A 13,030-nucleotide genomic window follows, 5' to 3' on the forward strand; every position below is an offset into this window, starting at 1 on the left:
CTCTTTCTCTCACTCCATTACCATCATCATGCCTCTTCCCTTCTCACATTCCTAAATTCTCTATCATTTGTCGCTTATGCTTATAATTCCCAGTCTTCATGCATTTCCTTCTCTAGTAGTTTCCCATATGAGATAAACACACATACATGTGTATGTATACATGTGTATATACATGTATATACACGGCTGCTTTCTTCCAACCACGGAGTCAGCCTCACACGCACACATCCCTTCTGATGCACATGTGACCCCTCAAGGAATCTTTCTTCTGACTTCTCACACATTCAGGACCTATTATTGACTTCAGTGAGCCTTCCCTTGAAGCCTCACCTCAGTCCACCCAGTGTGAAGGGCAAAGCCTAGGCAGTAACTGGGAGTGGAGCAGTATCTGTGCCTTGTTTTCCTCTGGACRTTGAACAGGCAATAGCAGAAGAAGAACCAGCAAGTGTGGCAGGCACATCRTGAGTGATTTGGGCTGAGGATCCCTAAGCAAGATGGCAGCAGTATTAAAACTTGCTGGTGATGGTGGTGAATACTGGTCCAGCAAGACTGGGAGAACAGTGAGGGAAAGGACTGCTTTACTTTGCTCTCACCAGCTTGCCTGTGGTGGGAAGCTCTGTTTTGTGACCTAGCAGGTAACTGTCCTCAATGAGACCCACCAGTTTATGGGTTTGCCCATGTGTGGCCTTGAGCCCAGAGTCCAGCATTAAAGCTACACAAGATCTCAGGGTCCAAGATACTGCAGCTATTTATGTCAGTGGAGAGTCTTCGCCCTTTGTAAAATACAGTTTAAAGTATCATTCAGCTGTAGAATAATCTAATATTTATATGAAGTAAATCTTGTTGACTTCCCTTTTAACAACAACGGCAGCTATTAATCAAATAGATGTTTCCCCAAAAAGCCTTTGAAACCTTGGGAAACCCCAAAACTCCTTCTGCCTGAAACTGTTGTTCTTGAAACTCTTTCCTGTTCAGAGAACAGTCCTTTCTTTCTTTCTTTCTTCTCGCCCTCTCTCCAGCCAGCATGTGCAATGAGAAGCAAGGACTGCTGCTTTGCGAGCTGCACAGCACCCGTAAGGCTGACATTCAGCATGTCCCCTTTTGCCTGAGGGAAACATGCTCTAAAAGCCTGGGGAACTAGAAGTGAGGCCGTGGACATAACCTCCTTTTTCTGTCTGAGCCAGTCGTTTGTGCTTGTGCTGCTGCCGACTTCGCCCTCTGCTCTTCCTGGGGAAGGGGCAGAAGTGCCTCTTTATTTGCTTGCAGTGGTACTTCAGGGCTCTGCTGTCACCTGCAAGCAGAGTCATTTGCAAACAGGCTGCATCGCTGGGGAGCAGAAATGTGTTTTTTTAAACCTTAGGCAGATTTATAGTCTGGTTTCCTGTCAGATCTTTGCATTTTCCTTCTCCGCCCCTCCCAGCCTCTGACACACTTTTTCTTACTTTGTGTCGSTCTTTGCTCATTCTGACACCGGTGTGCTTGCATCCTGTATTCCTGATTCTTCCTAAACTTTTGGCACTTTGAGGGCAAAGGAGTGTCTGGCTTCTTGTATTTCCTTTACTTTTCAACAGCTTCAGAGCACAAATAACCTCTCCAGGACTCCTGAAGAGAGACAGTAACAACTGCATGGAGGCGATGTAGGGAGTTTCAGCCTGCAACAGCTGCAGCAAGACAGCCCGGTCACTCATGAGCACCCAAGGTAAGGAGAGCAGCTATCGGATCAGCTCCACCTCACTGTTGGCTAGGACAGCACCTGACTCTAATCATACAGGTTCCACTTTCACCTTTCACTTTTGTGTTCATTTTCAAGAGGATGTTTCTTTGAGAATGGTTATGTTAGCTCCTTCCTTGCACTCCACAGGTCTCGTTGTACCTTGCATGTACAGATACTTGGAGCTCAGGGTTCAGTGAAGTAAACAGGCTGTAGCTGCTGCTGCTATGTTCTCAAATAAAGTGTGCACTGGGAAGGAGAATTGAAATGGAGGTCTAGAGGGGGGAGATGAAAGGACTGATTGTGAGCAGTGGCCTCTAGGGAATTTCTGTTTCTACCTGTGATATGTTGTGCCCTAACCTTTACTTTAAATCTCTTCACTGGGGATTTATGCTTTCTATTAAGTAATAAAATCTCTCTTCTTTGTTTTTTTTTCTCTTTGAATTTGTTCTTCTCACTGCCTTTAGTCTTTTCTCAACCTTGATGTGTCCCTTATTGTTTTTTTCGCCATCTTTTTATGTCTGTTTTCCATCAAGCATATTTTCTGTGTAACAAATGTTCCTCTTGTTCCTTTCTTTGCCTTCCTTCCCCCTCCTCTTTTTTGCCTGTGCAGTAGACTGTACATCCTCCCCCATGTTCTTAATCTTCTCTCCTTCCCCTCTGTCATTTCCTTCTTCTCTGTCTTGTGTTCCCCTTTCCCATTGCTCCTCTAGCTTCTCACACGCACTCCTACTTCCTGCCCCATCTCCTTTCTCATGCACACAGCATACACTGCTGCCCTGCAAGTTAATTTTGCACACACAGTGGTGTTCACTCTCTACTGAATTGTCCTTGCACACACATACTGCTTTCCGATCTGCCCTTTGTCTCTTGTACACATGTAGGATTTGCTAAATAACTTCCCATCTCAAAATACCAGCCTCTTATACTTGCACAGCTTCCTTCCAATTCTCACACTCATATCTGGTCATTCACAGCAAATAACCCTGTCATCCTCTCTCTCTGTTTCTCTCTGTCTCATAAACAGAATTTTCTAACACCTATAACACACCATAGCTTCCTTTCCACTTATGAATACAGCCATCTCTGACATAGGTCTTTCTATCCCTCCTCTTTCTATCATCCCACTCCTTCCTAAGCCCTTACCCCAACCTTCTACCAGGTTTCTCTATCTCTTTTTATCTTGATGTTGACTTCATATTGGAAGGAGTCACCGGTCTTACTCTCTGCTGCCTTAGCATCCCCCCGAGTACCTGTAGGGGAACTGGAGGAAGTGTTGCAGTCTTTCAGCTTCTCTTTCCTTTGCAGAATATGTAGGCTGCAGCAGAGTAAGAGCATAATGGTGGGAGTGAGTGTGGATGGAGAAATGGGAGAGCACAATCCAAAATGTTTTTGGAAAATTGTAAAAATAGTTCTGGATGAGATACTTTTTTCTGGTTGATCATAAACCATTTTACTAGACTAAATAAAGCTGCAGTTGTCCTGCACCAATGCAGGACTTCTTCTCTGACACTGAGGTAGTTTTTCTCCTGTTGATCCCCTTGGAGTTTCAGATCTCAGAGGCACAGGTTCCCTACAGTCATGCTGTGGTGGAAGTAACTTTGCTCCTGGGATCTGGAAACAGCTCATTTTTTCTATGCTAGATATACTAGTGAGTCTCAAAGATCAGACATGGCTAAAAATTGCATCCAAGAACAGTATCTGGTATTACTGCTTTTTTAAGTTTGTAAGCTTTGAACCAGATACAGCAAAGAAATAAGTTGCTTTGATGAAAAGCCTTTTTGCCTCACATTCTTAAGCAGGACTATTGAGACTGAAGATTTATTTCTAGGAAGGTTCTGATGTGGGCATCTGAGGACTGAATAAGGATGACTTATTAAATTCAGCTGAATTAATTAGAGAATTAGTATGTAGGAGAATTCTGTTAACAATCTGCCCTGTCCATCTCCTTAAAAATTGTCCATCTCCTTATGGGTGAAAGGAGCTTAAATTTTGTGTTTGCAATTTTAATATATCCTTTCTGATTCAGAGCTAGCAAACTGTGGCCTTTGAGCTATGAGCATTCTCTTCTGAATGCAGAAGCAGCTACATTATAATATCTTTGTCTTCTGGATCTTGTGAAAAGTCTGTAAACCTAGAATGATAAAATAAGAGAGAGGTTCATTTTATTCATACAGGTCTAATATGACTCTTTCTTACTCTGTTGCAACTCATCCTGTGATATGAAAAGTTCTTGTGTTCCTTTTAGTCATTCTGCAAAACTTGTATGATAGTCTTGTGCTTTGTTTTTACAGTATTCTGTGCCCCCTGTACTGTCTCTTTTGTGATGCCTTGGTATCTCCCAAGAACAAATTGGCTGAGACAACTTCCCTCTCTTCTTCTCTCTCACTCTCTCTTTTTTTTTCCATCCTCATAATTTGCCATAGGTTGAGTTAAAAACAGGCATTGTTGAAGCTGGGTAGTGCCAGTTGCAAGGGGACCAGGAGCTAGAGATAAATTATTCTTTTCACTCTAATACCTTGGGTCTAGAAGGACAATTTCAGCTGGAAAGAGCTTGGACACCTTCCATCCTACCAAGCAAATTCCTATTCTGGGAGGTGCTCCCCCAGAACAGAGATTCAGAACCTCGTGTTTAACTCCCTGTTCATATGCAAATGATTACTTCCAATTAGATTTAACTCTGAATTAAGAGAAAAATAAACTTTCAACATGGATGAGAAGAGAACAGTCTGGCTGCATGCGCCTCTGTTAGAATTAAAAGCAATTTGAACCTTCTCTACAAGGATGCAATCCAAATAAGTGTGTATATGTGGAAGAAATCTGAATGCTGTAATGCTGTAATACTGAGGCTGTCTGTAATATACCAAATGACCTAGTTTCTACTGGTGCTTGGTCAAATTTTTAATCAGTTATATGGCATTACTGACTTTGCTAACAGAGAGTGAAATTTAGAGATCTCCATTTCTCCCAATATTATGTCTATATTACTGAAAAAGAACAAACTACCCACTTTTTAGCAGATATATCAACTTTCTCTTTGATACAGAAATGAATGTGTCATGAAATATGGATATTCCCCTTAAGTGTAGTCATTAAGGTTGTGTAACTGATGGTGGAATTTGACCTACTGTAGCTTTCTTTGTAAGTAGCCTCTGTAGTGATCTAAACATAAAAGAGCAAGGAATACAGGGCCAGCTCTTGTGATTGACATTGGTGGGTAAAACCAATCAGTGGCCTTACCAAGCTGAGGGGACTTTTTCCACTGATATCCACTGATATCCGATTTTGCCCTGGCTTTTTGTCACTGTTGTCTGTAGGGTCTGGACTGCATTCCCGGAATGCTCTCCACTTCGCTGAGGAGATAGTGTTGGCAGTGAGTTTGCAATTCCTTTTTCAGAACAAATGGTGGGGTTTGCTCAGGTGTACATATAACAGGAGTCTCCATCTCCTCCCTTCCCCCAGTCTCTCTCTCAGATGCTGCTTTCACCCTGTAGCGTGGGTCAGTAATTTAATGGCGATGAACATTTTCAGGAAGGTAACCTTTCTGCTTGTGATTTGTTCAAGGACTCTGGAATTATAATGGTTGCTGTCAAATGTATATAATTGGTCTCTGTGGCACACATCCAACAAGTAATAAAAGCTTCTTTCTCTGCTTCTCCAGTCAGTATTCTCTCCCTGTGTTACCCTCTCACTTTCACCCCTCTCAGGCAATAAGAGACCACGGTGCCAGTCTGTTTTAAGTGCAATTTGACAGAACAGCATGTCTGCCATATATCCAGGCATGGTGTGTCCCAGCTGTGGGTAGTGGATTACTCCATGGCTGGAGACTGTCACACTGACTTTAGTTAAAGATAAATGTGTTTTCTGGACTTTGATTTTGAACACCTCTCTTCCCTTCATACTCTTCTGCCAAACATTTGGGCTCTAGGAATGATGGGAGTTTGTGAGCGCGGTGGCCTACCATAAATTCACATGCTTAATGATCTACAGGGGACTGCATTTGAAATTTTACCAGCAGGTAAAATCATTGTACTTTTTTATACAAAAAGCAAACACAGCTTTTTTCCACAGCTCATAGAAGTACATTACTAATAGCACCAAAAACTGCCAACATGTTGTGCATTGTATACTATCACTGCTGAACTTGTAGTGAAGTGAATATTTTTGTTATGTAAGTCCTGCAAAACCTACTTTATCTTCAGTGCTAGATGGGGCATTACTTTCTAATGCTGTCTACTTCAGTGAATCTGTTTAGCAACTCAACAGGAAAGAGGAATTTGTCAAATCTCACTGGAAATCTATCCAAAATGTCAAACTAAATGTTATAACATTCTGTTTTTGTCAAAAGGGTAAATGTATATACTGCCGTGTATGTGATATTATTGGTAGTAATTGTTGCCTCAGTGAATTTCTCTGTACAAAGTAACACTGCGTAGTATTAGCAGAAATGTTTGTTCTGGTCCCTCAGGTCAGTTTGGCCTTACATAAAGATATGTGTTACGCACGCGAGTCTGGTAGTGCCCTGTTCCTAGAGGTTCAGGGAAGGAATACAGCTTCACTGGAAGCAATGGAAAGACTCCCACGGGCCTCCCTGAGTGCTGGTTGTTTGCTGGCAAATTTTCTTCCGGTTGGAACTGAGGCACTGAAGAGTAAATTTAACATAGGGTTTCTGTTTAAAATGGGATCAATATTTTTTCTACATGAATGCAGCAAACACTGTATGCTAACGGTACATATATGGTTATCATTACCAGTTAATGGATTGTTTCCACTTCATTTTTTACGGCTCTATGTGTATAAACATTTCTAATCTAGCTGTGCCCATACTTGTAATCAGTATGAGTGTGCTTAATAGGTTGTTACACACTTCTGATATATTTGAGCACAAAAGCAAGTTCCTCCAGGGTTTGAAACAGCAATAAAGAAACCTTTCAAATGTTTCCCTCTGTGAATTCTGAATCCTGAGCAAACTGGGAAAGCACCTGAAGGTTGCTTCAACTCTTTTTCTAAAGATTACAGCAAATATACTTCATTTCTAAACTGCAGTGCAACTGGTGATTGAATCTTTTCTCCTTGATCATCAACTGAAAGATTATCACATTTAAAAGATCATTTGAAGGCTTTTGGCTTTTAACATCTCAGTTAAAATACCAGTGACATTTACCATTCATTGACCATCCTGGTCTGTTGCATGAAGTCCGTATTTAAGAAACATTTCCTCCTTGCTTGCAGCTTCCCATGGATCCTCTCCAAAGGCCACTGGTACATCCCAGTCTTTTACAAGAGCAAATCACAGTATCCATCCAGCATCTGCTGCCTGCACCTCTGCTTCTTGGCTTTTTCTGAAAGTAGTTGCCATTCCATCTGTTTTTAATAGTTTATAATGAAGTACGTGGTGAGATCATCAAATTCATTTCACTAATGACTTGCACTGATTGAAAATATAAAACTCCACAAACTTTTCCCATCTTCTTTACTACTTCTGAGCTGTTTTTCTCCTGGAAGAGCAAAGCTTCTCTGCTGTTACACTGGTATTATCTCCCTTCACACTTTCTGCCAAAATAAGACAGAATAAGTCTCAATATTGATTTGTTTAAACAGATTTTTGGCCTGTTTTGTCCTTCCAGTAACATATTCCTGTATTTCCAGTTACATATTTTTCAGGAAGACTCTAGGCTAATGTATTTTATTGTAGAAGGTTTAATTTCCTTCTGTCCTTTATTCTCTYGTTTTTGCAATTTATGCCATGAAAAATATGAATGTGCAGTGTGAAACAAAAAAATATTGAAGCTTTTGTCTTAGGTCAGAAAAGAGTGTGTTTTTCTTCTGCTTTGGTTGTTAGAAAAAAAGTGAAGGAGGATTACATTTCCTGTAAGGCTGGAAACACTGAATCAGTTTTTTTAATCTGAAATTCTGTGATCAGAAGGAAAAATGAGACTTTTGGGGCATTTTCATATGGAGTGTTACAATAAAGAATGGTGTTTGTGTGACTTGCCCATATCCACAGCGAGAACAGTGTAAGGCAGTTTTGCTGGATGAAATGCTATTGACAGTAAAACCTCCACTGAATCACTGGACAACTAGGGTTGCACACCTGGGAGAGTAGACTCTGGCTCGATAGTTACTTTAGTAGCCATGTGAGAATAAGGCATCGAGAAGGATGGAACTTTTCCACCTGCAAAGAACAACTGGAAAATGACAGGTCTGAGGCAGAAATGGTCAGGATTTGAATGCCCTTTTAGAAGGCTGGGAAGTTAATGACAAGCTCCTGATACATTTTAGAACTATCTGCAATGCAGATAAACTCAAACTCATTGCAGTTGCATCATTATAACATGATAATCGTACATAAATCCAAAGTTATTTTAGCGGGACAGTATTAGGAACATTGGATGCCAGTCTATTAAATAGCTGATGTCATCAGCACAGATCTAAATATGGTCTGTACACAAAGGCACTGGAACAGTAAAGATAGTTTGAACATTCTACTACTGTGAGGAAAAGAACATGAGAAAAGGCAGAGGGTGGTTTGTTACTGGTGTCATCTTGGTCTTCACCAGAAATCCCAGCTCCCCTCTACCTTCAGTCTGACCCTTTCATCCAACTTGCCTGACTTGTCGTCTTGTTTTACATCTCCTTTCCTCTTCTGTTTTGCTTCCCTCTTCCTCTGGTTCTGATTACTGTCCCCCATACAGTAGTTTCATCAGGCGAATGAAAATAACTAACAAAATTCTCTGCACAGCACGCTTCAGAACTGAGGATATCTGTCACCTCCCCTCAGTGACTGATTTTAAGAGGAATGAAGCATCAAGCATGGCAAATGAAAAAAAAGTCAAGAAGCAGAGATATCATGGGCCATCTTGCTCTAGCAGAGCTTCTAGACCTCACTGACAAAGTAATACTTTCATCTGGGGGATTCTTTTACATTCTTTTCTTTATGTCTCATGGAGAATGCTTAACACATACAGCTGAGTGCAGAAAGGTGGTTGTGCTGCTCTTCAGACAATGTGGTTCGGTATTGATTCTCTGTGGTCCCAGACGTTCAGCAGCCATACAAGTCAGATCAGAGCATCAGACCCTGTGGGCTGTGCAATGCCACATCCTAGCTGTTCTGTATTATGCTCTTCATGTCTAGAAGTGGATTATTTCCCACCTTTCTCCCCACCTCACATAGAGACAGTGAACTGAGCAGTCTCAGACCAGAAATTCATTCTGCCCTGGGTTTGGCTATAAGCCCAAGAGGAGGCATGCAGCTGTTCGCTGCACAAACCAGCAATCCGTATTTCCTTCAGAGAAAAAACAGTGAATTAAGTAAGTCTTCAGATGGTTGGATATGGCGTATGAGCCACCAGCTGGACCATACTGCCCAGAAGAGGCATGACAACACTGCTGGCTGAGATCTAGAAGTTTGAATACAGGAATTCAAAAGGAGAATATGGTTATTGCTTTATGCTTTAAAAATATGCTTTACTAGAATTATCCATTTCAGACCCTCAAATCAGAGAGTGAGAAAATTATTCCTTTTTTTCTTTGCTAGAGTGAGTGACATCATAAATATTAGAAAGAAGCATAAAGACCGATTCCAGGAATTTGAATCAGGATARGTCTCAATTCACTGTTTATGGTGACTGACATCATCACTGCAGTAGAGATGCTGGGGAGTTTGTATGTCGGTTCCCAATTGTTCAATGCAGGTTAGAGGTCCTCGCTCACCTCACCTCACCTCCACAACTCACCACATCACCGTAATTGCTAATAAAATGTCCAGCATTTCCCAAGTCAATTTTGATGATAGCATTGGATTGTGGCTGTTTGCCATTCCAAGTGAATGTGTAGGTGCTCAACAGCAATGTAAAGTTGTCCTGAAAAATGTAAAGTTAGGCAAAAATACAAACTGGCAGCAACTTTTGATGATTTTGGCCCTGCATTTTAAGTAAAGTTTAGAGGAGAGCAAGAGGCAGAATTATATTTTTAACATACATCCTTTGTTTCTTTTTACTCTTCTGAGGTCAGATTTCAACTCATTGCAATTGAAACTTTGCTGAATTTTATTTTTCTGATAAGACTTCTATTTCTCAGTGATTAAAAATTGTTGAATTTGTGGAACAGTACTGGGGAGTATTGGCTGAATATTGCAAGATCTCTGCTTTCCTTTCAGATTCATTGCAACTGCTGATTCATTGCAGTTATGTGGGACAGCATTCCGAAAGTGCCTAAGCAGCTTCAGCCCCGAGACTGTGGTTATGCATCTAACAGCAATCCTTCTTAAGACCTGACTTTGGCCGCTTGTTACTGCTTTTGCACTACTTTTTGTGCTTTGTTGACACAAGCATTTGTAGGGTTGTGTGGTGAGCTAGATGAAGAAACTAATCCAGCTGAAATTAGATCCTGCAAAAAATGGGTTGTTTTCAGCTGGATCAGCTCTGCCTTTGCAGAGCAGGAATGAGCAGCCAGATGAGGCAGAAGACTCTTTTTCCAGTTTCCAAAAGTTGTTAAACTCCAAAAGGTGTCATACTTATATCTTTAATTGCATGTCTATTAATGAGAACATAGGCTGCTATGTATCTATATCACTTTTGAAAACAGGACATAGGTAAGTTGGGCTCTTTTTGCAAATTTTACCAATATTTTTACCCTTGTTTCTAATATCTTTTAAAAGACAAAGAACATGAACATCAGAAAGGTGAAACTTCAGTTCAGTGACTTATGGAAAATGGTAGCCAATGCTGCTGTTATATAGTCCTAAGATACTACATTGTATTGCAGTACTATAAGGTTGTTACACAGTGATTAAGCAGCAAAACAAATTTCCAATAGCATTTAGGTCTAAGAAGCCAAGTTAGTAATGGAGTGTCAAGACAAAAATGAGCTTTTGGGGTTTATTTGCTTTTGTCAGATCTTTGATGTTACTTAAACTTAGTCTGGCTTTTTTATATTAGAGTTCTCTATTACATTTTTCTGCAACTTGTAATATTTTGCATTGCATTTTTTGCCCTTATGTGTGCCATGCTATCCATTGCTGTCAACAACCATGTCAGGATATCCTCAAAGAGATGCCATAATGGAGCTGTCCCTTTTAAGAAATTCAAGTGTGATTATGCTGCAGTGAAGACTCAAAACCCAGATCTCTGAACAGGATCCAGTTTTCAAAGCATATAACTTATTTATTGACAACAGAAAGCAGTAAAAGCTGCATATTTCACTCCTAGCAGGTGAAAACCTGAAATGTCAATTCTGTCTCTGGTAGCTCTATTTTCATTACTCCCATTCCCCCGTCTTCCTTCTCACAGCTTTCTTAGGTCTAAGCAGGCAGGGTTACTAGGAAGAAAAGGGTTAATTCAAGGGGAGGGAAGTGATCAGGATGTCAAAATAAGGTATATGGTTCTCCCTCCAGCTTTTTACTTTCTGAGAGCCTGCATTTTTCCTGCTATATGCGGGAGGAAAGTGAAGACAGAATCCAGAAAATGAATTGTTTTTAAAGAGGCTTCTTGCTGCTTTTCATCAGAGTATAAATAGAGACTGTCACTTCAGCTGGGGAGACTCGCTGATGAGAGATGGAGTGAAATACTGAAGGTATAGCAGGACAGCTGATCCGCAGAATCTGCGGACTGTGCTCTCGGTTTTGACATGATTGTCATTTACCTACTCTGTCCACGGATGTTTACAGCTGCCTGAAAATACTGCTGTACTTGCTGGGCCTGCAGTGAAAACTGAATGGTGTTTTTAAAGCGTTATGTGAGCATCAAGTGAAAAGTAGTCTGACAGAGCTTCCAGAATAGCTTCACTATCCCCAAACCACTTCTGCCACGCTACATAGAACGCTGCTTGTTTGTACAACCTCTGCTTTCCATTACAGATCATGAGGAAGAGCTGCTGGTTTTGTCACATTGCAAGGCAATAAGTTTTTATAATGCTGCAACCACATTCTGAATTTTTCCAGCTTTGAAGTCACATCAGGGAATGTACAAGAATTAAAATCTTATCCACCCAGGAGTAACCAAGACCAGCACTAATAACACCTTTTTTACCCCAGAGAATGCATTGAGATCAACTAAAGGGCATGCCCACACACAAAATTACTCCAAAAGCTTTACTTGCAATCCAGGAATCATTAATAATTACTCTCTCTCAGGACAGGTCCTGTAAACACTTCCTCCCACACTAATTTGCTGTGAACAATTTCAGTGTGAGTATAAGGAGAAAGTACAGTTTTGTGGTTACTATAGTTTGTCATCCCTTTCAGAGCTCTCCCACGGTACTTGCCCACTTCTCACTGAGTCCTCCTTCAGTGATGTTCTGCGTTTTGTGTTCCTTCACCAAGGTATCTCATGGAGCAACACTAAAAGAACGCCTGTCTCTCCTCACCTTTGCCCCAGGTGACCATCTGCATTGCTGTGCAGGGATTGTCATACACAACCCTGTCATACAGACATAGATGGGCAAAGGCAGATCAAGAGCTCTTGTCCCCTCAAGAACTCCAGAGAGAAGCTGGCAGAGGTAGCTCACAGAAGACAGAATTTCACCCAGTAATGCCAGAGTCATTGTTGGTGTCAGCCTAGGACTCACCTTCTAGGAATGCTAATAATAAAAAGACTGGACATATTTTCTGATTTAAAGAGGCTTTTAAAATTCTTCATATGCTGCTTCTAAAAAAAATTCCTTTCATCATTCTGATGTTTGCAGTACCCTGGAGAATAATATAAGTCCCTTTCTCAGGTGGTGAGTGTATTGCTTTTATAGGATTTGAAACACTTCTTGAACTGGTTAACTTATGACCAAATAGAATTTAAATTCGTATCCAACTTGCTCTACGTTGCCTCTGTTTCTAATCCAGGTTAAACTTCCTCTGTTATTATTCTATGCTTTGCATGATGCTAGATCATGCTAGAGTAATTACTGCCACAGAAGATAGAAAGGCCTTGCCATTAAAGAARGAAGCTTGTGAACACAGCGCATAATTCTTAAAAGAGCTGAAACTCAATGTGGGGAAAGCAGGAGTTAAACTGGCTTCTGCATAATAGTTGGGGTTTTTTATGCTTGAYGTTCCATCCCTGTGCTTGATTCCTCAATCTTGTCTTCCATGGTGACTTCGTTAGCAGTGAGATGCTAATTAAATTTCATATTTATGATTAGAAAATAAAATCATTGGACCTCTTTTAAATAGATTTTTATGAGTTTTGGCTCAGTCAGCTGAGTCAGCAGTATAGAGTCTGCAAGGCTGAACTTATCAGCTTTGAAAAAAAGGACAAATAGAGCAAATTATAATGGAAGAAGAGTCTAATCTAAAATCCCATGTAGTTTCTACACTGTATTAATTTT

At 40.7% G+C, this 13,030-nt stretch overlaps 1 protein-coding gene across 1 annotated transcript in view; it reads left to right on the forward strand.

Moving 5' to 3' along the window:
• Positions 1-1,429: 1,429 nt before the first annotated feature.
• CARD11 (caspase recruitment domain family member 11) overlaps positions 1,430-13,030 on the forward strand; it is a 48,126-nt gene continuing 36,525 nt past the window's right edge. Inside the window, exon 1 of the mRNA XM_026083230.1 lies at positions 1,430-1,699. Within this exon, the coding sequence (XP_025939015.1) occupies positions 1,687-1,699 (13 nt within the window). The 5' untranslated portion in view covers positions 1,430-1,686. The remainder of the gene's footprint in view (positions 1,700-13,030) is intronic.

Source organism: Apteryx rowi, unplaced genomic scaffold (genome assembly GCF_003343035.1).
Source record: "Apteryx rowi isolate R43461 unplaced genomic scaffold, aptRow1 scaffold_6, whole genome shotgun sequence".
Lineage (NCBI taxonomy): Eukaryota > Metazoa > Chordata > Aves > Apterygiformes > Apterygidae > Apteryx > Apteryx rowi.